At 54.9% G+C, this 23551-nt stretch overlaps 3 protein-coding genes across 6 annotated transcripts; 2 read left to right on the top strand and 1 right to left on the bottom strand.

Moving 5' to 3' along the window:
- The first annotated feature begins 4 nt into the window (after positions 1–4).
- Positions 5–8198, top strand: COQ9 (coenzyme Q9). 2 transcript variants are annotated; one of them, XM_074913032.1, is made up of 9 exons: positions 6–107; positions 1092–1260; positions 1864–1999; positions 2345–2487; positions 2730–2814; positions 4001–4105; positions 6046–6201; positions 6570–6623; positions 8083–8198. In XM_074913032.1, exons 1-9 carry the CDS (start codon positions 50–52, stop codon positions 8116–8118), a joined length of 942 nt encoding a protein of 313 aa, XP_074769133.1. In that variant the 5' UTR covers positions 6–49; the 3' UTR covers positions 8119–8198. The 2 variants fall into 2 exon arrangements, with proteins under 2 accessions (XP_074769132.1, XP_074769133.1); XM_074913031.1 differs by lacking the exon at positions 8083–8198 and having other exon boundaries at positions 5–107; positions 6570–6786.
- A 102-nt stretch (positions 8199–8300) lies between these two features.
- On the top strand, positions 8301–15964 carry POLR2C (RNA polymerase II subunit C). Of its 3 annotated transcripts, none has more exons than XM_074913013.1 (9): positions 8301–8432; positions 8752–8801; positions 9055–9123; positions 9307–9359; positions 9485–9613; positions 10623–10674; positions 11160–11328; positions 14829–14903; positions 15536–15964. In XM_074913013.1, exons 1-9 carry the CDS (start codon positions 8347–8349, stop codon positions 15678–15680), a joined length of 828 nt encoding a protein of 275 aa, XP_074769114.1. In that variant the 5' UTR covers positions 8301–8346; the 3' UTR covers positions 15681–15964. The 3 variants fall into 3 exon arrangements, with proteins under 3 accessions (XP_074769114.1, XP_074769116.1, XP_074769115.1); XM_074913014.1 differs by lacking the exon at positions 8301–8432 and adding an exon at positions 8441–8499; XM_074913015.1 differs by lacking the exon at positions 9485–9613.
- A 1594-nt stretch (positions 15965–17558) lies between these two features.
- On the bottom strand, positions 17559–23217 carry DOK4 (docking protein 4). The gene is made up of 9 exons (XM_074913156.1): positions 23172–23217; positions 21639–21843; positions 20656–20763; positions 20350–20464; positions 20134–20253; positions 19854–20043; positions 19431–19569; positions 19208–19331; positions 17559–19104 (listed from the first exon to the last, which is right to left on the bottom strand). The coding sequence occupies exons 2-9, from the start codon at positions 21702–21704 to the stop codon at positions 18980–18982; spliced, it is 987 nt and encodes a 328-aa protein (XP_074769257.1). The 5' UTR covers positions 21705–21843; positions 23172–23217; the 3' UTR covers positions 17559–18979.
- Between the last annotated feature and the right edge of the window lie 334 nt (positions 23218–23551).

Here is a 23551-nt window from a genome sequence, read left to right as displayed (position 1 = left end):
GCGTCCCGCCCCGCCCCCGCGACGTCATCGCCCTCTGCCCGCTTCCAAGATGGCGGCGGCGGGCAGCCTGCGGCGGGCGGGCTGGCGGCTGTGGCGGGGCCGTGCGGGTGAGGGGTCGGGGGGCGCGACCTGGGGGGGAGGGACGGCGTGCCCGTGCCCGTGCCCGTGCCCGTGCCCGTGCCCGTGCCCGTGCCCGTGCCCGGGGCGGGCGGGGCCGGGCGGGGCGGGGAGGGGCGGGGCGGGGGAAGGTGAGGTGAAGGGCAGAGGCGGGGCACCGCTAGGGGGCGCCACGGGGCTGTGGGGCCGCTCAAGGCCCAGGCCCAGTTCTAGACCCCAAAGCCGAGCCGAGGCTGGCCTGACGCCGGTGGCCGCGGGCCACAGGCGGGATGTGGGGTCGGAGACACTCAGCCTGGCCCCTGAGGGTCTCTTTGGGGAGCGCAGTGCCGTGGTGAAGGAGGCTGTGCGGGGCCTGGTGTGAGGTGACCCGGGCTGGTGCCCGGCCAGCCTCTCACACCTCCCTGCCCTGGAAACTGACCCCTGCAGTGTGTGAGGGAACTGGAGAGGCGTTGGGTTTGAAGGGGTGTTTGGTGGTGGCTTTTTTTAAAGTGTGGGCCGTGCAACCCAGGCTTACTAAAAAACCCAAAACCTCACTGCAGTTAAATGAAAAATTCTCAGAGAGTAGCCGTAATTGAAAGCTGTGTTGCCTTTGAGTCATTTGAGTTGTATCTGTTAAGACTGCTCGCTCTTCTCTTGCCCTGAGCTCAGGGGTCAGCTCCTTCCTCTAACTCTTGTCCTTCATCAGGGACTGAAAAGGAGAGAAGGCACGTGTCCAGTCCAAGATTGGGAAACTCCTGTCTATTTGCAATACGTGCCTTCTGTGCGGACCTTTTTCTCACAAAACATTTTCACTTTATTTTCATCGAGTAAGTGTGAGCTTAGCAGAGAGGGGTTCTTTTTGGAAGTGTAAAAAAATACCATTTACAAATTTCTGTTCTTTTCAGCTGTGTTATTGTAACTCTCTTCTTCACCTTAGTTTCCTGTGCTTCCTCTTATAGGAAGGAGAGATCTGACTCTCTTGGTTTCCCTTTCAGTGGTGAGGTGCCAGCTCTACTCACCACAGCGTGCTCTGCAGGCCTCAGCTGTGCTGAGGAGAGTCTCCGATGAGCAGAAGGAGCCGTTGGCATCTTCCTTTCAGCAGCAGTTCGATTCTCATCCAACTGATCACCAGCCTGAACAGAAACCTCATGGCCCTCGCCCCAGGTAACCCACTAGCTATTCCTAGCGCTGTCCTGCTGACAGCAGGATTGGAAGGCTTTGCTTTCCTGAAATTCACAATTGAAACTCGGAGGCAACGAGATCCAGAGTTAATGGAGACTCAGACTGAAGCAGCTGGAGAGCTGATTTGTTGTGACAGTGCAAATTCCATTGTCTGCCATGGAGACGGGATGGGACTTGCTTTCAAGAGGGAGCCTCTCTGGTCTGCAAAGCGCAAGCCTTCACTTCTGGATTTTTGTGTAAATCTACACAAAATATGGACAATATGTTGTCCATAAGCCTACTTCCCCCACTGGAAAATCTTATAGTTTAGCTTTTTTTTAAAGGAGGGGGAATCTGAGGCTGATAGGTCTCCAGGTAGGCACCTAGACTGAGCCCTCCCTTATTTTTCTCTTCTCCTCTCATGGCAAAGTTTGGTTAAGAATACTTTTTCTGGAAAGGAAAGGATTTTACAAGAGGAGGTGAGATTTATACTAAGAAAGCAGATCTCAGAGCGTGCCTGCACGCAGTGGTGGCAGTGAGTGAGTGGCAGAGTCCAAGTTGCTGATGTTTGATGGTGACGTTCCCCTCACTGTAACCTTCTCATAGTTACACTGGCCAGGGCGGCCAGGAGTCTGAGGACTATGAGAGCGAGGAGCAGCTGCAGCATCGAATCCTCACAGCAGCGCTGGAGTTTGTGCCTGAACATGGCTGGACTGCAGAAGCCATTGCAGAGGGAGCCAAGGTATGTGGGAGAGAAGCAAAGAACCAGTTGCAAACTGGATGGAGCTGAAGTCCAAAGACAGCCAGGCCTGCATGCTTCCCCCACATACTCTTGGGCAATGCACCCTAGTCAGCAAATGGTACTGGGCAGGAACGTGTCCCAGCTACCGTCAGAGTTAAACTAAGGCACAATGTGGAGTGGTGATCCTAAAGAAAGGAAAACATGTACAGGAAGCGCTTTTTAATGCAGTGTTGCTTTGTTTAAATTCATGTAACTTCATTCCCAAAACAAATACAACATTTTTCCTAGCTGGATCCTGCCTAGCAGTGTATGACCTTGTCTGTGCTTCTCCTTTTTTCCCTACAGACCCTGGGTCTCTCTGTTGCTGCTGCAGGGATGTTTCACAGTGATGGCAGTGAACTGATCCTGCACTTTGTGTCTCAGTGCAACACCAAGCTGTCTGAGCTGCTGGAGCAAGAACAAAAACTAGTGCAGTTGGGCAAAGCAGAGTGAGTACTGGGTATGAAAAGACATCTTCCTTGGCAGACTTTGGGGACTGGATAGACAGAGAGGCCACCTGGGACACAGATACTTTAAGTAAAAAGTGTAATTTATCCAAATAAAACCACCTGCCCAGATACAGAGTTAGACCAGAGGCATGAAGGATGCTTAATAGTTTGCATACCTTTAAAGTTCAGAACTGAGTTTAACTTGGATGTTCTTCTATTTGTGGGGTTTTTTCCTTACCCAGGAAGAAATCTACAGATCAATTCCTGAGAGATGCTGTGGAAGCCAGACTGAGGATGCTGATTCCATATATTGAGAAATGGCCCCAGGTATAGAATGAATATCAAGATTGTCTCTTTTTGTGTGTATTTTAAACACCCTGTGGCCTTCCACATAGTCTCTCCACCTGAGTAGTTCAAGGTTGTAAATGAAACCCTCGCTGGTTTCAGATGATTTGTAGCCTTCAAGAGGATAGCAACCTTGGAAGGAGGCAGTTAAACACTTAGAACAACTATTTATTGAGTTCTGGAAAGTCAAACCTTTGTCCATTGTTCATTCTACCCATCTGGGATCCCCCAAGGGATAACCTGTGTCTCTGCTCAGTCCCATTTGCAGTGTCACTGCCAGTCAGGCTCCTTGCAGCATTGTTTTGCCTGCACCGGTATCACCTGGTGCCTGGAAATGCAGAACTACTGCTTTGTTGCGGGGAACTGCCTGCCTAGTGTGTGAGTGACAAACCCTTGGCACCTTGAGGGATAGATCTGTGAACTGAGAGTGCTCTGTGCTTCAAAATTCAGATTTAAGTCTCGGGCTGTTTTTCCCAGGGTGGGAAGGGAATTGAATTGTGGCCACAGTAACAAGCGGACAGTTCCAACCTTGGGCTGCAAAGATTGCTGCAAAGTCAGCCTCTGTTGTCCAGAATCACTGCTGGCCCCTGGGCAGCTGAATCCAATGCTCCTTGCAGAGAGAGAAGACAGGATTCATGTTTTTGTTCCAGATTAGCATAACTTGTCTTCTGAAGGATGTGGGTGGTTTGTGACTCTCCTGGCCTTGCGTTGCTATGCTCAAAGGCTGCAGGATGCCAGCAGGGCCATTATGGCTGGCTGTTCTGCCCTTGGTAGCTGCTTTGAGTTCAAAGTCAAATTCAGAGAAATGACAGGTTTGACTTTCTGCCTGTAGGGGCACAGCGCAAGTGTGAGTCAGCTCAGCCTGTGCTGTTTCCCTGCCTGGAGAGGCAGCTCGGGAGAGACAACACGTGGCATTGGAGCTGAGCGCCGAGCTGTGGGCTCCAGTGCAGGCCGAGGCCTGAGCTCGGCTGCCACACTGTATATTCCCAACAAATCCCGCCGGTTGGAAAGATCGGTGCTAGCTGGAAAGAGCTGGGAGGACTTGGTACTGGCAGCTGGAGGCAAGAGGAATAGGGAAAAGATAACAGAGCAGAGCATTGTAGATCTGCCTTAATATAATGTCCTTCTCTCTTCGACTCTCCCATTTATCTGTGTGTTCCTTTCTCAGGCTCTGAGCATCCTGTTGCTCCCACATAACATCCCTTCCAGCCTCAACCTCCTCACCAGCATGATTGATGATATATGGCAGTATGCTGGAGACCAGTCCACAGACGTAAGTTTTCGTGCTTTGCAGAGCAGCTCGTTGTACCCCTCAGCACTTCAGTAAAATGTTGGGTTGACGTAGGCGTTGGGCCACATCTCTTGAAATGATCCATTTGTTGAATGAGGAAGACATTTCCAGAAGCACCCAAGGGTCGTTATAAGCTGTAGTCTAATTTCCAAAGAGATTTAGGAGCCAGTGGGACTAAATGCAAATTAGTGCTAATGGGATTAGTGCAAATTAAAAGTACCTACTTTCCTAGGCTCTTTTTTTTGTTGTTGTTGTTGAAGACACAGATGAAATGGTTGAGATTTTTGAGACTAAGAAGTTGATCCAGTATTCAGTGTGTCTCTGTTGAAGCAGCTGTCTCTTCCACCAGCAGTAGCATTTACAGATTTGACTTGAAAACCTTTAAATAACCTACCTAAAAATACCAGTAGCTTATTAAAGCTTTCATCTTTCTGGCAGGAAATAAAAGAAAATTATAACCTTAATTAAAGCAATTAATAAATTACTTTAATTCATATAGATGTAGGGAGAGATGGGAAAAGCTAAATGAACCATTTTAACAAACTACTTTAATAAGATTCTTTTATCTGTGTATAAAAGAGAAGCTACTGCAGTGAAAAATAAATAAGATGATGGAAAAATGAAACGAACAAACCAGAAGAGAACTGAAAGACTGATTGCATCAGGATCTGCAAGTCCCTTATGGGTTATGAAAGTCAAATTGACATGTCAGAGTCAGTGTCTGCACTGAGCTGTTCCTAAAGTCTCCTCACTGACACAGGGATTAAGAGAAGTGCTAAAGTCTGTCTTTTGTTTGCACCTTCTGACCAGTTACAGGAGTTTTCTTGGGAAGCTGTGATGCTGAGCCCCTTCCCTTTTTCCCGGTGCAGGGGTTTAATGTCACTTGCAGTGTCTCTTCACAGCGCCAGGAGCTAGGCAGGGTATGCCCATGCCTCAGAGACCCTTTGGGTGGGTTTTTTTGGAGCGAGAGAATCAACAGTTTGGTCTCAGGCACCTGAGAGGTCCAGCTGCAACTGGCGACATCCCTCATGTTTCTCCCTTTGTCAAAGCTTGCAGGTCATGGTGCAGACAGTAGAGCTTTCAGTCCAACTGTTGTTTTCAAAATCAAGGCTTGTATTTTCTTTTTTTTTGTTGCTTTGTAATTGTGAACGGAACGACCAGTATTTTTTCTAGGTGATAGCAGAAAATGAAGACTCATTTTTAAAAATGTTTATGTATTTCATCTGCCAGTGGTTCAAGTGCAACTGGAAAAACTGAAGAGTTTGAGTTATTTGTGCATCTTTGCATTGTGTAACTTACTGTTGTAACGCATCCTACAGCATTGCTGTCAGCAGTGGTCTGATGCATTAGTGATTCAGCAGGCAGCACTGGTATTTCAGTGATAGGATTTGGGAAAGGTGTATCTCTGCATGATGTCTTGCGCAATTCTGTCCTCTGTTCTCTTTCTTCATGCTTGTATCTGGTGTGAACAGCAGCTTGAGTTCAGTAGTAAATATAGCCGTTTCTCATCTAATCCGTTCTAGAATTGGAGCTTTGCATTGCCTGCTAGCAGTCTGTAAAGCAAAGAAGAACTCTTGCACAGTGCACACAGGCTAGCTGGGCAAGGGAGAATTCCTTGCTGGCTGCTGCAGGTGCCTGCTTGTGACCAGAAGCAGGTGGTGGGGATTTTGTTCAGCAGTTTTAGACACCGTTCTTGTGACCTCTGCCTGGTGCCACGGGAGCAGCTGAGCTGTCAGATGTCGGTGTTGGCTGGTGGCCCACTGCATCACAGGGACGAGTTACACAGTTTAAGTGGGGAAAGAGCGTGCAGTCAGTATGCTGTTTTCCTTGGCTGTTCTCTAATCTGCTTTTGTGAGCTGCGTTCTTAATCTGCATTCAGGTCACACCTTTCTCTCTCTCTCTCTCACTTCATGCCCTTGCAGTTTAACTGGTACACTCGTCGGGCTGTGCTCACTGGCATCTACAACACCACCGAACTGGTGATGATGCAGGATTCATCCCCTGACTTCGAGGACACTTGGCGCTTCCTGGAAAACAGAGTAGCTGATGCCATGAACATGAGTGATACAGCTAATCAGGTACTGTTACAGGACAAGTCCCCCTTCTCCCCAAACGCACATGCAGACAGACCTGGCTTTTCAGAGCACACATCTGCTGAGAGACCACCTGGTCCTGGTGGGTGATTGCACAAATGCTGTTACTTCTCTAGTAAAATGACACATAGGTGCCCTCTTTGTCAGACTGGCTTGATGGTTAGGAGACATACATTCCCAGGAAATCTCTTTCATGTTTCTTATCTCTGGCTATTTGTCTTCAGTGCTTGACTTCTGTCAGCACCTCTCTGTAGCAAATGCATGTTTGTTGTGCATTACATTTCTGTGTTTGGATGGCCACAAGTGTAAGTGCAGAAGAAAGCAAAAGGTCATATTCTCCTTGTGTCTCCTAGGTACAGTCAACTGGAGAAGCAGTTGTCCAGGGCCTGATGGGAGCTGCAGTTACTGTAAGTAATGCTGAAATCAGCAGGGCTGTAAGGGCAAAATTGTTTCTGTTCCCTTCTGTGGTGAATGTCAGCATGTTTTTCCTCCCAAATCTAGAGGACAGCATGGAAAAGAATTGCCTATCATAACTTAACTACACGTGAGGATGATTTTCTAGGTAGTTTGGAGTTAGTTCAGAGCATAAAAAAATAAGTGAAGCTGCAGGGTGAGATTTAGGAGTGAGAGACAGGAGATCAGAATAAATACAACTGTTCTGCATTGCTCATCACAAGATCTCTTCCTCTGCCAGTCCCTATGCTGGAGACCTTGACAGGAAGGTCCATGCCCCCGTGGACACTTGTGAGGTTGCATCTGTCCCTGAGCCACAGCAGGGTGACTTCCTCAGGCTGTTTCAGTTGACTGCAGTGTCCTTCCAAGAATTCACTCACTTCTTGGTAGTAGTCTGGACTGCTTTGTGCCCATGCACACTTCCTCTGGGGTACAAAACAATCCTTCATGTACCCAGGAATGATTTTTGAAGGGCTTCAGGGACTCCCCGTGATTCTATTTTTGGACAATTCCAAATTGTTGCATTTAGCAGCAAAGTGACTTCCTTGTTGTCAGAAATAAGTTTTCCTTGTACCAGTACAAGACAAACAGGCTGGAACATAAATTAGAAATAATTTTGACTGTATGAAGCGGTTCTCAAGAATTTATCCCACCTCCTTCCGCATGCAGTTATAGTGGAATGATTTCATATCTTTAGTGTTTCTCAGCCTCTCTGCTTTCACACCTGTGTATGCCAGAAGGATCCTCCACCAGAGAAAGCCCCTTGCTATGTTTGTGCTCCTGCACATCAGCCCGGGGCTCTCCTGCAGTTTGTGTCCCTGCGGTCTGGGCCTGAGGTGCCCCATTGCCGCATGTTGAGTCTGACCCTGCAGCAGAGCCACCGCGCGGGAGGAACTAGGCTGCTTCTGAGGGGGACTGGGTTGCAGCCGGCTAGTTTTAGGGCAAGACCATCCCAGTACATTAACTATTAGGGGCAACCAGTCCGGACTCCCACGTCTGAGGGCGCAGCTGCTGTATGGGTGTGCTGAGCTCTCCAGGTCTCTGCAGAATGGACAAGCAAGCCGAATGCCTCAGAGGCTTAAATTCAACCTTGGGGTCTGTGTGGCTGCAGAAATAAAACCAAGCTGAAACCTACTAACCCAGAGAGCAAGTTGGGGTGGGAGGGGGGCTTATGGCTAGAGCTAGGGTGAACCTTCTCCCACCCTCCTGCATTCACCCCCATCCTCTGACCACAAATGGCACCTTTCAGCCCCCAGGCACACAGGTCCCCCCTCATCACCCCTGCTCCATGGCCTCTTCTGGAGCAAGGCCTGCCGACACCTCCAGGGCTGGGGAAAGGCCTCGGTGCCTCAGGGAGCGTGGCCTCTGCCCCCGGGGCGCCGGTACTAACCCCCTTCTCCCTCTGCCCCACAGCTCAGGAACCTGGCGGGGCTGAACCAGCGCCGGTGAGGCGGGAGCCGACGGCGCGGGAGGCAGGACGGGCCGCGCCCGACCTTTCCCCGACACCAATAAAGCCGCAGCCCAGCCTGGCACGGAGTCTTTTTGGGGGCGCACCGGCGGGGGGAGCGGGGCGGGGACGGGCCGAGACGGAGTGGGCGGGGCCTCCGGGCGGCGGCCGCCGGGGGGCGGGCACGGGCGGCGGCGGCGGCGGCAGGGCGGGAGCGGCGCGGGGCGGCCATGCCGTACGCCAACCAGCCCACGGTGCGCATCACCGAGCTGACGGACGAGAACGTCAAGTTCATCATCGAGAACACGGACCTGGCGTGAGCAGCGCCGCGGGGCCGGGATGGCGGCGCGGGGCGGGCGGGCCCGGGGACGGACCAGGCCGCGGTAGGCCCCGGCGGCGGCGCCCGCAGGCCCTGCCTCTCCGGCGGCGACGGGCGGGGCCGCGGGGATCGCCCCCTCGGGTCGCCGCCTCCTGCCAGCAGCCCTCGGCCGCTGGGCACCCCCAGTGCGGGCCCGGCCAGGGGCCCCGAGGCGGAGCCCAGGCCTCGGCCCCGGCCTGCGTCTCTGCAGACAGGCGGCTGTGTCGCTAAGCTCCACGGGCCTTCGTGCCTGAAGACGAGTGTTTCTCTCCCTCAGGGTGGCAAATTCCATTCGAAGAGTGTTCATCGCAGAGGTCCCCATCATAGGTACCGCCTTTCGCTTGCCTGTGGTCGCAGTCCCTTGGGCTCCTGTCCCCGTCCCTCTCACTGCTTCCCCTCCATTTTCCTTCCCTCTCCAGGCTGCCTTCAGCTCACCTCACCCATGTTTAGCCAGTCCTATATCTTACCAGGTGCTGTCTCAGCTTCACTGTAGTGTCTGTAACGTTTTCTGTGCCCTCATGAGCTGCCTGGCTTTTCCACACAGAAATGTTTGTCAGTCTGTGACTTTTTCTCTCTGCAGCCATTGACTGGGTCCAGATAGACGCCAACTCCTCCGTGCTCCATGATGAATTCATTGCACACAGGCTGGGTGAGTGCCAGGCATGGGGAGGAAGATGAAGGTGTGGGGCAAGGCAGAGGTCATGGGCAAAATCAGTCTTTAGACACCGAAACACCTTTGTCAGGAGGCTGCTGTTCCTCCACCCATTTTAGCAGGAGGGTTGGTGTTCCCATGGTCTTGCTCAGATGTTCCCCAATTTCCTTCTTTCCACAGGTCTCATCCCACTCACTAGCGATGACATTGTGGATAAGATGCAATATTCCAGAGTGAGTCCAGCAAAATGTTTGGGTGCTTATTTTGATAGTGATGGGTGTCTGCTCTCATGGGAAGCGCTACTAATTTCTTGCTGGGAGAGGTTTGGCAGAAAGGTCTTGACACATGTCTGTCCCAGGACTGCACATGTGACGAGTTCTGTCCGGAGTGCTCTGTGGAGTTCACCCTTGATGTCCGCTGCAATGAAGACCAGACTCGTCACGTCACGTCCCGTGATCTCATCTCCAACAACCCCCGGGTCATACCGGTCAGTGCAATCCCTCTGCTTGCCAGTGAATCCTCTCTCTACGTTCCTGTCGAGGCTGGAGTGGTGAACACATGGGATGTAGACAAAACAAGGCCTTTGAGCACGTTTCACGTTGCCTAAAGACCCACTTAAAACATAGTGAGAGCACAAAGCAGAAGGATCTGCAGAAACAGTAATGTGCTAGTGCCCTCCTCTTCTTCGCCTTGTTGTCCTTCATATGCTGACCCATGGCATGTTAAAGCAATATAGCCTTCTTAAAGCCTCACCCTGCACCCCTCATCTCAAACTCCTAGGAGACGTTAGTGTTGCCCTCAATCTCGCTTCAGACACTTGTGGTGTGTGCGCTTGTGCACTGTTGCTGTGTCACTGTGTTTGCTGGGGCTCTGGCAAAGTCAGCCTCTTCAAAGGCTTGGCAGCAGCCCAGAGGCCTGTGGTTTTCTGGTTCTTGGCTCTCACTGTGACAAGGTGTGAGGAGACCAGGCCAGGACGCTGCTGCCACACGGCTCCTGCTTGGTTGCCTTGGGGAGGGTTGGTGGAGCCAAAGCAGAAGAGATGCAAAGGGATTTAATGGAGAATGTTTTAAAATGTTATTGAGGCCACATCTGGATGTCACCACAACCTGGTGGCTGGTGACAGTGTCTACCTGGTTAAAGCCTGTCTGTAGCCCACTGTCTGTTGCCTGCCTTGGCTGAGGTGCTGTGAGTGCTATGTGTCACCTGCCAGCAGTCATGGGAGTGACAGAACCACGCAGCTGCACTGGGCTGGGCTGGAGCACTTTCCATCCTGGTGGGGAGAGCAGCTCAGGAGGCAGGCAGGAGTGGGATACTGCGTGCCTAGCTGCAGCTGCCTGAATTGTCCTGATTTCTGTTAAATAGAGTGGATGGATTTGTTGCATTAAGTCACCCTAGAGTGGCTCTTGGCAGTCTCTAACTTTCACAGGCAACTACTGTTTGATGTGGAGAGAAAAGCAGATGTTGCCATTAATTCCCTTGCTTTTGTTCTTCTGCAGGTAACATCTCGGAGCAGAGACAATGACCCCAATGACTATGTCGAGCAGGATGGTAAGTGGCATTTCACTGGGAATAAGAGCTGGAGGAGAAAATGAATTTTTCTTTCAGGCTCTTGGAACTCATTCTTCCTTTACTAGCTGTGTAACTGTAAGGCAGCTGTAGAGCTGGCAGTTGAGAGACACCAGCATCACTACATCAGTGGGTTAGCATTTTGTCTTAATGCCACTTAATCCCCAGAGCTGAAGTCCTATGTCGGAGGATGCTTCTCTCTTTCTTCATGATAGCTCGAAGGCAACAAAGATGCAAAAGGGTGTTCTGTCAGCTGTTTTGAGGGGGCTGTGTGACTCCTTTTTACCTAGCAGAATGTGTTCTAGGTACTCTGGGGACACAGATGAGCCCCTCTAAGAATCCAAGTGAGCCCTGGCTTCCACTAGCATCTTCCTGGGCACTGAAAATTCCTGTCTTTGCCCTGGTGTGATCCTGCATGCTAATTTCTCCTCTGCAGCCTTTTCAAACAGGCGTGTGCTTTTCCACAGACATCCTCATTGTGAAGCTGCGGAAGGGCCAGGAGCTGAGACTGCGAGCCTATGCCAAGAAGGGCTTTGGCAAGGAACACGCCAAGTGGAACCCCACAGCAGGTGTAGCCTTCGAGTATGACCCGGACAATGCGCTGAGGCACACCGTATACCCCAAACCAGAGGAGTGGTAAGTCCTAATGTCTGGAGGTGCTGGAGAAGATTTTCCAGCAGGCACCTAAATTTCAGCCCTGGGGATAACTTGTGTCAGTAAGCAATCATGAGCATGCATATTGTTTCCCTTTGCATAGACTTTGTTCCTGTGTTAGGGTACCAAAACCAGTCGCTTGATTGCAGCTGCGTGCAAGGCAGATTGGCGTGTGGCCACTTCTTGTCCTCTTCTCACGTACCATCACTGCTACTTTACCTCACTTTCATGTTCTTTCTCAACTCGTTCCTGTTTTTTCTTCCCTGCACAAGTGATATGTAGGTCAGGGTAAGGTCTGAGGAAGGAATAGGTCCACGCAAGGTGGAAGAGGTTGCTACGAGAGCAGAAGGTTAGGTTGCAAGACTGATTTTGCAGCTCTCTTTGTTTGAGGAAGCCCAGTGTGTGGCTCTGATTTCACTCATACATCTCCTCACTCACGGAGCACAAGCTCTGGCAGCAGGGTTTTCCTCTCTGGCCCTTCCCTCTGCTCTGACGTACCATTCTGCACCAGTAGCATGCTGCATCTCATCTAAAAGTGTCATGGTTTTGCTTTTGGAAAGCTGCTGCCCTGCTTTGGCCAGGACTTCACCTAGCAGCACCCTTCTGTGAGTAGATACCTGAGCTGCTTCTGGCTCCTCATCCCAGTGACCACATAGCAGACATCCTGACGTTGAGCACACTGGAGCCAGCGGCAGAGCGAGGAACCAGGTGCTTTAGCCAAGGCAGGCTGAGAGCAAGGACTAGATGGGGTGCTGGATATGCCACTGTTAACAGCAGGGCAGCAGCCAGAGCTGCACTCAAGGCTGGGGAAACCTCGATACAGGAACAGGATTTGGTGCAGGGACCACAGAAGCCAGGGCTGAGCAAGCAGGAACAAAAGCCTGAGCGGAGCTGCAGCTGGAGAGGAGGCTGAGCAGCAGAAGAGGCTCTGTGGATTTTCCTCCTGGTGCCACCAGGCCCTGCGCTACCAAATTTGACTGCAAATGGCTGCAAGCACTAGCAGGCAGGTAGTGGACTGTTGTACCTGCACGCTGTCTGCTCCAAGCCTGGGACCCGTCACAGAGCGCGGCCTTATGCTGTCCCTTGTACAGTTATCCAGGAGTAAACGAGCTTCTCGGTGGTGCAGTCAGCCTAGATTTCACACCTCAGCCCAACTGCCAGGGGCTTTCTGCTCAGGGGCTGTCACAGAGATCCTGTGCAGCTAGGTTTGTGCTCAGGAGATTTGAGAAGGCTTTCGTTGCCGAGGGTGGGGATGCAGGTGAATCCATAACATGCACGGAATGGGCTGGGATCTGCCTGCAGCCATCCCAGCCCTGTTTTACGGATGGAGGAGTGAACCCCGCGTGGCTTTGATGGGCTCTGTAGGACGCGTTCATGAGTCCAGTTCAGTCAGTCTGGGCGGGAACGGGATGTGCCGGGCATTAGGCTCCTTCAGCACTTCATCAGGGCGGTGTTCTGGGATCTGCAGTTAGGAACCAGGCTGGCTGGTCATGCTGGAAGTGTGGAAACGGGCATTTTCCTTAGCGCTGATGATCTGTACGTGTGGGCCGAAGCTGGACTTCAGGAACTGCCAGCTACAGACCAGGCTGTCTGGGGGAAAGTCTGTGAGGGGCTGGTTGTGGTGAGGTGGTGCAGAGCTGAGGAGGGTTGCTCTGCACCACCTCAACTCTGTTGGTCAGGAGCATGTCGCAGGAGTTGGTGTGCCAGCCTGTCCTTTTTCACCAGCAGTTTTAGGGGTGGAACTGGATCATTTTGAAGTTTCCAAATTATTTGTGGCAGATCAATTGCCCCAAAGTTTAGTTTATTGTCTGAGCGATAGATTGAAAGCTTGAGAAGCAAGAATGTCTGTGATGCGGAACTTCAAACGGGGATTTGGAATAATTTTAGACTTCATTTTGGTGCTGTAAAAATTATCTGGTTTAATTTCTGTAACACTAAGTCTTTAACTGATCAAGAGGCAGACTTGGAATACTGCTTTGAGCTGGACAGACAGATGCCAGGCAGGCTTAGGTATCATTGGGTTTGCTGCCTTTTTGGATGGGGAATGTCACAGTGTGACTTTTGGACAGTATGGGCTTTTGGAGGGAGGTGTCTTTGCCACAGAGAACAGCCCCAGCTGCACAGCTGAGCATGTGTACCTTGGCCATGAGGTGCTTCCCTGCCTGGGTGGCCCAAGGCAGGTGCTAATGGGGATTCTTTTGTTTGGTGGCAATTGGCTTCATCTTCAGGAATCTGGTGTTATACAACAGGCTGGGTACTTGGAAATGTTTTTTAAGAAATTCTTTACAAAGTACATGTAAAAGTTGGAAAAATCCCGAAGGAAGACTGGCATTGGAGCTGCCTATTCCCCAGCGATATGTCTGTCTTTCCAAGTTCATCTGATGCCCTGTGAAGACAATACAGACAAAGGCCTCTGCTATCCAAGGCTAGCTATTATTTTTGGCTTGTCTTTTCATGATAGTTGCTTTTTGAGGCTGTTGGCGGAGCACTGGCGTGCAGCTGGACTCTCGAAACAACTGTCGTGGTGGTGAAAACCTCTGCCCTGTTTTTTTGGTCATGGGTGGTTCTGCAAGTAATGTGAAGAACCAGCTCCATTAACACTTTATCTGTCAGTGATTTGTTACAGACAGGATTTGTTTGGGAAGTGCAGTTTTATTTAAGGCAGCTGATGACAGGGTGCTAGGGCCAGCCTTTGTTGAGATCACTGGGGCAGAGGAAGGCTGGCAGGAGACCTTGCTGGGCACAGGATTTTCTGTGCTGGCTTCTCAAACAGCTCAAGGCTTTGGGTGTTCTTACAGGGATGAAGTGCTTCCAAACAGTCTCTGGTATGATGCTCTGTAAGCCAAGGGATGCAACAGGTAGAAAGGTGTGTTGGCCTAGCTGATGCACGGGTGTTGCGGTGACTTGGTGGCGGTGTGTGTAGAGGAGTAGAGGTGCAGGACACCAGGATGGGGCTCACTGATGCAGCTGGTGTCTGAAGTACAGTGGATTTTTTTCCTGCTGGGCACGAGCTGACTGAGCCTTCCCATCTCAGCTGTGCTGCACAGACAGTGCTGGAGTGCTCTGGTGTCTTCCTGGCACAGTGAAAAATAGAAAAAAAGATAACATAAGGTCCATTGCTCCATAAACAGCATCCAGGCTCCAATAAACAGCATCCCTTCGGGCGTCGGCAGCCCTTGGCTGTAAGCACCTGCCAGATGGTGCCAGCGTAGGTGGATGGAGCCATAGTGCCCTGCACAGGGCTCACTGAGTTTGCACAGAGCGGGGTGACTGTGTGGCAGTTAATGAGGAGCTAGAAGGGCCAACATGGGACTGAGTTTTTTTTTTTCTGACTTGATGTTTGATGACTGCTCCTTTGCCTGCTGGGTGTGAGCCCCAGTGCTCACTCTCTGGGGCTATACAGTGCTGCAGAGTGCCTTGGTGCTCTGGGGCTGGGCTAGAGAGTGGGCTCTGTGCTAACCTTCCCTGCTTTTTGATTCCAGGCCCAAGAGTGAGTACTCGGAGATCGACGAGGAGGATGCTCAGGCGCCCTATGACCCCAACGGGAAGCCTGAGAGGTAGGAAGCTGAATGTGCTGCCACCCCAGGAAAATGGGGGGAACTGGCTGGGTACATCATCATCTTTGTTAATACAAGAATATCTACTCTGTGCTGAAGTTTGTCAGCCTGGGGAGCTGGTGTTCACTGAAAAGTGGGGCAGAAGTTGGAATTAACTGGTGATGTGCCCAGCCCTGAAAGGTTTTCCCCTCTGGGAGATACTAGACAGTTCTCCTGAGTTTGTGTTACCAAGTAGGGCAGCACAGCACTTGCTGAAACATGAGGGGGGAAATGGCTTAGGGTATTTATTCACCCATGTGGGTCTCTCATGCTGTGATTGCTGGTGGTACCCCCTCTCCTGGGTTGTTTGCACTTCAAAATTGCCTTCAACCAGCCTTACTCCCTGCCTCTGTGCTGCCTCGCAGTGTTGGAGAAAATCTCACAAGTGCTCTTGCAGCCTGTGGAGTCACAAGGGCTGGTGTGATGGTTGTGGAGGGGCAGCACTGGCTCTTTCCTGGTTGGGCAGTGAATGATGGTTGGGATTCCCAGCAGATCTCCCTGTGGTGGGTCAGGGTGGGCTCTGTGGGTCCTCTCTGGTTTTGTACCTCCTTGTAGGACAGACAGTGACTTATCCCTGTGACTTGTAACCTCAGGTTTTATTACAACGTGGAGTCCTGTGGTTCTCTGCGCCCAGAGACCATCGTTCTCTCCGCGCTGTCCGGCCTGAAGAAGAAACTGAGCGACCTTCAGACCCAACTGAGCCACGAGATTCAGAGCGATGTCCTCACCATAAACTGAGGTGGCCCCTGGCAAGAGAGTGCTCAGGTGTGAATGATGCAGAAGGTTCCTGCCTCTGTCTGGCAGTGCTCTGGGCTGAGGTCCCTCTTCCCTGTCTCTCCTTCCTAGGGAAAGCCGTCATGATATGTAGGGTAAAGCAGGAAGAGAATTGGTGGGTGTTTTAGCCTAGGGTTTTGGGCCACATGGTGTTTGGGATTGGGAAGCGTGTACTGTGGTAACACAACCCTACCTTGTTTGCATGCCTTACCCTACCTTATTGTGCTGAATAAAACCTTACCCCTCCATGTTCTGTCATCCCTGAAAGCTCGTCTGGGTCTGCAGGAGAAGATGTCACATCATCTACTTCTCTCCAATAGACATTAACTTAATGAGATGTGCTTTGGAGGGAGTATTGCTCTCTACCACTGATTGCTGCTCTTGACATTGTCTCCTAAGGAGAGCAGAATCCCCTGCAGCAGGCAGCCCGTCATTTCCCCATCCAGAGCTACATTTTAAGCAGATGTTTGAGGCTGATCTGTAAGTGAGATGCTGCAGAAGGTGGTGCTGCTGGCGAGCCCAGATGGGCCAGGCAGGCTTAGCTGTATTTAAAGACTCCTTTGGAACAGACTACCCATATGGAATATAATCTTTATGTTAGGAGCTGGGCTGTCAGGGGGTCTGTCCTTAACAACCCCTGGCTGACAGATTCCAGTGTGCCCACAGCCCCAGGGGGGTTGTGTGCTGGCCTGGAGCCTGGTGCAGGTCCCAAACCGTGGCCATCATGGCAGTGGCTGAAGGGCTCCAGCAATTGCTTGGGTCACCCCTTCTCCCCTCTGCCAGTGTCCTGCAGGGTTTGGGATGAGCTGCTGGGTGACACTTTTCTGGAGAGATCGGCTGCTTCTTTGCCATGGTGGCTGGGAGGGAGGGGAAAGGCGTCTGTGCTGTGGCGTGTGCTGGTCCCAGTGTGGAGGTGGGCTGTGGGAAGGGTGTGAGCAACCCAGGTCAGTGCTGCCTTCCTCTTTGGGGAGGAGCTGCTGAGCCCTGTCCTCGCGGTGGCACAATCAGGGACATGTCCTGTCCCTGGAGGGAGTGTTGGTGTGGCTGGCACAGCAGAGATAACTGAACTGGCACAATTCTGGAAGAGCTTGGAGAGGGAGAGGCTTGAAACTTTAATCTGAGGAGTGGGAGTCACCACTGCATTGGCACATCCATCCCTGGCGCTGCGGGAGGCTGGGGGAGAGGGATGACAGTGGGGTACTTTTCTCTCTGGGTTTCAAAGAATCACAGAATCATCTCGGTTGGAAAGGACCTTGAAGCTCCTCCAATCCAACCATGAATGTCACCCTGACCGTTCCCAACCCCACCAGATCCCTCAGCACTGGGTCAGCCCGACTCTTCAACCCCTCCAGGGATGGGGACTCCCCCCCTGCCCTGGGCAGCCCATTCCAACGGCCAACAGCCCCTTCTGCACAGAAATCCTTCCTCAGAGCCAGCCTGACCCTGCCCTGGGCAGCTTGAGGCCATTCCCTCTTGTCCTGGTGCTGGTTCCTTGGTTGAAGAGACTTATCCCCCCTCTCTGCACCCTCCTTTCAGGTAGTTGTAGAGGGCCAGGAGGTCTCCCCTCAGCCTCCTCCAGAATAAACCCCCCCAGTTCCCTCAACCGCTCCTCTGATGGAGGGTGACAACTCGCTCCACCCTTCTCACCTCCCCAGCAGTTTTAGGGCTTCACTTGCAGTGTCCTGGCCATTGCTGGAGGCAGAACGAAGCTTTGGGCCCAGCGTGCTGCCAGGAGCTTTAGGGGAATCTTTCCCCCATCAGCATTTTTCTCTCCGGCAGGCGCTACTCCCACTTGCACTTCCCGAGCACGTTTGGATGGAACAGACAAACAGGAAGGGTGGATAAGGGTTGTTTATTCACTGAGCAACTCCTTAAAAAAACCAAAACCCAAACATTTTTGGTAATAAATGTTAAATCTTTTCCAGATGAGGTGTGTAGCCAGGAAAAAGAGTGCGGGTTACACCTCACCCAGGGAGCACGTGCTGCTGGGCGGTGCTGGGACACCAACGAGCCCCTCGCACCCGGCCACACTGCGGGGAGCAGTCCTCCGCCTCACCGTCCCCCCAACCTCAGCCACAAGATACACCGACCCAAGACAGAGTATTTACAGACCACAGGTTCCCACATCACAACACTCCCTGTCCCCAAAGCATAGACCTGGAGCTTTAAGAGCAGAAATAAAACCACCGACCACCCAACCCAGACTGAAAGAAGACTCCAAAGAAACACCAAGGTTTGCACGGCAATAAAAAGATAGCCCTTCTAAAGGAGGTCAATAAATAGGAGAACTAGAAAAAATCAATTGCTTTTGAGTTCAGCACATGAAGCCCAGCTCCCCCTGGGCAAGGGATTTCACCCAGCTGCACTGGTGGGTGACGAGGGAGTGAGGATGATGGGAATGCACAGAGAAACACGGCTGTCCCCCCATCGGCGTGGCCTTCTCTGCCCAGGGACGACTTGTATCCGCAAAGCTGCCCCTCAAGGGACAGATGCTACTGGCCAGAACTGGTCCCTGGGTTGCCCACCAGCAGATAAACCAGGGGTATGGCCGGGGGGAGCGGCTGCGGGTGGAGGAGTGAGGGGTGCTGGGCTGGGGGCGGCCTGGGAAAGCTGGGGGGCTCAGCTCTGCCCAGATGCTCACCGCAGCTGACCACCCTGGAGGGAAAAACAGCTTCTCCTGAGGACATCTCAGTTTTACAGCGAGTGTTTAAATAGCTTCAAGAAGTGCAAAAATCAGCTCAGAGGTGGTGGGACCTCTCCAGGAGCACCCCACTCTTCACAGGGAGTGTGAGATGCTGGAACCTCACACCTTCAGCCTGGCACAGCTGCATCCTCCAGCGCTCTTCCATCCCCGGGGCAGGGTCACGCTCCGGCCTTCCCCCCCCCCCTCACAGAAAACACACCAAATATCTTGACCTCCCCCTCTCTTCTCCACCTCCCAGCTGGACCCCAAGAGTCAAAAACCTCTGAGCATCTCTGCCTGAGGGCTCTTCAGCGGCCATGAACTTTGCATTTGTGTGAGAAGGAAAAATCTCTTATAATACGGCTATTCAATATATATTTCAAGTCAGTCGAGTCTGAGCCAGCCGTCACCTCCACTAACATCAGGCCAGGGCGCAAGCCAGTGCCTGCTCCCCCAGGGTCTTGGCATAGAGGATGCCCCAGCTTGGTCTCCCTGGGGACTCAGAGGGGCAGCTGCCTGCATCCTTGCCACCCCTCAGGGAAGAAAAAGGGGACCCTCAACATGGTCCCCCCCCACCAGCTCACGGGGACAATGTGGGGTCCCTGCTTTCAGGCTTGTCACTTTTGGAGGACTTTGGCTTCAGCAAGATGAACCTGTTGAGAAGGTCGGTGTCCGAGCTGGCCTGGGCGCCTGCGTACGCCTCCCCTGGGGACAAAGCAGGAGGTGGGGGGGTGTGTGTGGGGGGACATGCCCCATGGGCTGGAGGAGCAGCTGTCCCCTACCCTCAGTGGGGGACAGGGACACTCACCGGCATAGCTGGAGGACTCGGCCATGTTCTGGGAGCCGGTGATGTGGTGCCAGTAGGCACTGCGGGGCAGCATGGTGGTGGGGGTGCAGGGGTAGGAGAAGTGCTCAGTGCCCTTGTTCAGCAGCTGTGGTGGATGAGAGGGGGGGGTGAGGGTGACACAGGACACCCCGAGCACCCACAACCCCCCCCCCCAGCTGTGTCCCCAGGGTGGGCTGGAGCTCACCCTGACGTTCTTCTCCATCTCCAGCAGGACCCTCTTGTGCTGCTCGGCGATGGCCAACGTGGCGCTGTGCACGCGCTGGTAGATCTGCTCCCCCTCCTGCGTCTGGAAGGTGTAGAGACCTTCCCCTGCGTCGCACATCCTGCGGGGATGGGGCACGAGGTGTCACCGGGCTCCCCAGGCCAAGGGAGGATAGAAAATTCCCCCCCCCACCCCCGGTGGCAGCTGGCCCAGCTTCCCATGCTTTAAGTGTTGTCCCCATGTCACCTCCATGCTGCTGAGTTGGGACCAGAACCAGTTTCAAACCTCCCCAGCCGTGGGCACCCTGTGTGGGCCGTGGCCATCACCCCAGTGTCAGGCCTGCACCCTCCTGGTGCACCCCGCAGGGTGAAGGTGGTCCCTGTCCCAGTGAGGGGGACATCTCACCGTCCAGCCTCAAAGGTGAAGCGGGTGGCGTCGCGCCCGTAGCGGCGCAGGGAGCAGAGGGGCCAGGAGACCAGCTTCACCCGGGGGTTGTGCGTGTCCCAGAGGTAGATGTTTTCATGGGTGATCTGCAGCTTGCACTCGCCGTAAACGTCCAGGTTGGGGCAGGGGAGGAGGAACACGTTGAACCGGTCTGGAGAGGGGAAAAATTATAAAATAAAATAATTCGGGGCGGGGGGGGCGTAACAAGCCCCAGGCGAGCAGCCCGCCGCGGCACACTCACCCGTCTGCTCGCACTGCACGCCGGGTGCCAGCAGGTCGGGCTCCCCCAGGCTGATGTCGTTCAGGCGGGCGCCCAGGCACTCCACCGACAGCGTCTTGTACCACTCCTCCGCCTCCAGCTCTGCAAGGCACCACGGCAGCCTCTGGGCGACCCTGGCCAAAGCGGGGTGCCCCACCCAGCACCCCCAGCCCAGCCGCCCTGGAGCCTCCCCCATACCCGAATCGCAGGTGAAGGTCCGGGCAGAGTCGTCGGTGAAAACGATGGCCACGGCCTGTCTCTTGGTCTCCTTGGGCAGCCGGGTGATGCACTTGACATTGCTGATCTCAGTGACCTGTGGAGGAGGGAGGGGGGGCACTGAGGGCTGCACCCAGACCCTGGCCCCTGCAGCACCCAGACCTCGGCTCCCGCTGCACCAGGCCCAGCTGGATCCCACCAGAGTGCCCGGGGTGACAGCCACCCAGGTCCAGCCCGGCAAGTTTAGGCGAGGAGGGACCCCAACACCCCTCCACGGCACCCCCTCACCTTGGGGCACCCGCGCAGGCACGCCGACTTCTCATCCGGGTACTTCTCCAGGCGCTGTGGCCCTTTGCTGGAGGATTTCCGGAAGACCAGCCAGCACCGCCGGTAGATCTGCCGGACAGAGAGCGCCAGCTGCCGTGGGGCAGGTGGGGGGCCCCGTCCCCACCCCGTCCCCATGTTCCCATCCTCTTTTTCTCTGGGACCCCTGCCCAGTCCTGCTGACCCTGCTGGCCTGGGGACAGGAGGGGACACTGCGGATGGGGATAACCTGGGGCTGCCACCCCCCCCCCCCCAGCCCCACCCCCCCTTATTACAGAGCTTAATTAACGCATGTGGGCAAGGCTCCCAAGTGGACTCCCTTCCTGGCGTCTCCCCATCCCCTCTCCCACAGCCCCTGCCTCCGGGGGTGCCAGGGCCATCGTCCCCAAGCATGTGTGTGTGTCCCCCCCCAAATCCCGCTCCCTCTTTGTTCTCCCTAATTAGCGTGAAATTACCCAGCATGCTCCTTGCTGCCGGCTCCGAGCAATGGAGGCTGGCCAGACCCCCCGCCCCCCAACCACGGGCCCTGCACTCCAGCACCCCCCTAATTTGCACCCAGCAACCCCCCCCACCGGCGTGAGGCACCCCTGGTGCCAAAACTGGGTGTGGAGGGAAACTGAGGCATGGGGGAGGGCTCGGGGACACCCCAAAATCCCTGCGGTGACCCGTGTCCGCCGAGGGGGCCCCGCCTGGTGCAGGATCTGGCCGGTGCAGGATCTGCCCCCCCCGGGGCTGCTGGATGATTTGGGTACCAACAAGTGGCCTGCTCCCGCCCCTCCCCCCCAGCCCCCAAAAAGCCGCTTATTCAACCCAAAACCAGGGGCACCGGTTGCCGCGAGAGGTGATGTGGCTGGGGGACTGGCCACGTCACCTCGCGGCAACCAGTGCCTCAAACCCACGGGTGCTCCCCTCCACACCCCCCCTCATTCCCCGAGACTCCCACTCACCCCCAGCTTCTTGCTCTTCATCCTCACGTAGCCTTGCTTGATGATGTCGTTAAAATTCGTTGCCATGGTGATGGCCCAATGGGGTGGGGGCTATTTTGGGGGGGGGGGGGCTGCCTTCACCTTCGCCCCCCCCTCTCCATCCTCTTCCTCCGTACCCTCCCTGCCTCACTGCCAGCCCAGCTTGGTGCTAGCGGCGTCCCCCATGCTGGCCGGAAAAGAGAAATGACAGATCGACGGGTGACATCTTCCTCCTCCTCCTCCTCCTCCTCCTCCTCCTCCTCCTCCTCCTCCTCCTCCTCCTCCTCTTCCTCCTCCCTTCCCTGCCTGAACCATCCGAGTGGAACAGTCCAGTGTTAACCCCTGTCAGTGCAGCAGTGCTAGGCTGGCACAGGAGTGGTCCCCTTGCCACCAGCCCCAACATGTGTCCCAGGGGACACCTGTGCTGGACCACACCCATGGGGCTCCATCACCTCTCGCAGTGCCCCTCCTTCCTCCCAGGCTGCTCACTTGGGCAGCAACATGGCCCTGGCCGCTAGCCATCAGTAGGGTTCAGTGTTAACGACCTCCTGCCTGGCCAGGCCAGCACTGCCGTGGGGTGTTTCAGACCCGGTGCTGGGTGCCAAAGGGACCCCAGCTCCAGCCTTGCACCCCCGCGGAGCAACCCAGCCTCCTTCCAGCCCTGCCATGAGCTGGGGCTTGCTCAGACTGGTGCCTGCCTGGTCCCGTTGCCCGGGATTGGGGTCCAGGTGGGGACCGGGTTCTTTTCCCAGATGGAAAAATCCCCAGCAGAAGGCAGTAGCCCAGGAAATGGGATGGGGCCATCCCCGGGGATGCTCGGGAGCCAGACTGCTCCATTGCCGCTGAGGCCCTGGTCCCCAAAGCCCCAGCAATGGGGGAACACCCCCCCCCACCCCTCCACCCCGTCCCACCAGGGACAGCCCCCGGGGCCATCCCGCTGTCACTGTGCTCTCCAGCCACCACAGGCACTGCCACGGCCTGTCCGGGTGCCACCGCGATGGCTTGTGTCCCCCCCCCCGCCAATAGCCCGGCTGGCCCCGCCGCCTGGGACCCCCGCCCAGTCCGGGGGTGGTCCGTGGCCCACTGGGACAGAGGAGTGGGGGCGATGGGAGCTGGGACCACCCCCTAGGGACACCCCCACCGTCCCAAGAGGGACTGGGGCCAGTGCTCGCCTCTGAGGGGAACATCCCCCCCACCGCCCCCACCCCAGGCACATGAGCGCCCCAAGGGAACTCAGAGATGCTGGGGGGGGCATCTCCTGCCCTCTCCCCCCGCCCCCACCCAGGCCACCCTCTGATCTGTCACCTCGGTCACCCCCAAACCCGGGCACACCCGACCCCCTCCATCACCCCCAGGTCTCCGTCGCTCAGCATTGTCCCTACCCACGCTGTCACGGCCGGGCCCCCCGACACTTGTCACCCGGAACCTCAGCCCAACCCGGTCCTGTGTCACCTCCCCCCCCCCTGCGACCGGTCTCCCGCCGTGTATTCCCCACCCCCCCCGCCCCGCTCTTACCCGGCCCCCGCTGCAGCCGGCGGCCCCGGCGTCCGGCTCCGCGTCGCTGCGAGCCCCGGAGCCGTGCGGCCCCGCCCGCCCCGGCCCCGCCCCTCCAGGCTCCGCCCCCGGTGCCGGTACCCCCCCGCCCCAGTACCCCTGCTGGCTGCCTCCTCCATCCCTCCGGGCCCGGCCCAGCCCAGCCAGAGCCACAATCGGCCGCCCTGGAAAGAGGTTTCCTCCGTGCACATCATTAGGCTTCAGAGTGAACACCCCGCAGCAACTGAGGGGCAGCAGCAGCCTCTCGCCAAGCTGCTGTACCGGGCTGTCCCTAGGCTCAGGCAGACATCTCCTTCTCCCTGTCCCCTCTCCTATGCACCCCAGAACTCTGCTATTCAGGA

This window comes from Athene noctua, chromosome 9 (genome assembly GCF_965140245.1).
Source record: "Athene noctua chromosome 9, bAthNoc1.hap1.1, whole genome shotgun sequence".
Lineage (NCBI taxonomy): Eukaryota > Metazoa > Chordata > Aves > Strigiformes > Strigidae > Athene > Athene noctua.
This window is presented reverse-complemented; position numbering and strand designations above follow the sequence as displayed.

What these genes read in the sequence shown, in the direction of transcription:
- COQ9 (XM_074913031.1), top strand. Translation starts at nt 50, where the DNA reads ATGGCGGCGGCGGGCAGCCTGCGGCGGGCGGGCTGGCGGCTGTGGCGG. An exon ending in GCTGTGGCGGGGCCGTGCGG is followed by an intron (nt 108 to 1,091) that starts GTGAGGGGTCGG and finishes TTTCCCTTTCAG; the next exon opens with TGGTGAGGTGCCAGCTCTAC. An exon ending in CCATTGCAGAGGGAGCCAAG is followed by an intron (nt 2,000 to 2,344) that starts GTATGTGGGAGA and finishes TTTTCCCTACAG; the next exon opens with ACCCTGGGTCTCTCTGTTGC.
- POLR2C (XM_074913013.1), top strand. Translation starts at nt 8,347, where the DNA reads ATGCCGTACGCCAACCAGCCCACGGTGCGCATCACCGAGCTGACGGAC. An exon ending in ATTCATTGCACACAGGCTGG is followed by an intron (nt 9,124 to 9,306) that starts GTGAGTGCCAGG and finishes TTCTTTCCACAG; the next exon opens with GTCTCATCCCACTCACTAGC. An exon ending in TGACTATGTCGAGCAGGATG is followed by an intron (nt 10,675 to 11,159) that starts GTAAGTGGCATT and finishes GCTTTTCCACAG; the next exon opens with ACATCCTCATTGTGAAGCTG.
- DOK4 (XM_074913156.1), bottom strand. Translation starts at nt 21,704, where the DNA reads ATGGCAACGAATTTTAACGACATCATCAAGCAAGGCTACGTGAGGATG. An exon ending in CGTGCAGTGCGAGCAGACGG is followed by an intron (nt 20,044 to 20,133) that starts GTGAGTGTGCCG and finishes TCCCCTCTCCAG; the next exon opens with ACCGGTTCAACGTGTTCCTC. An exon ending in CGAGTCCTCCAGCTATGCCG is followed by an intron (nt 19,105 to 19,207) that starts GTGAGTGTCCCT and finishes CTTTGTCCCCAG; the next exon opens with GGGAGGCGTACGCAGGCGCC.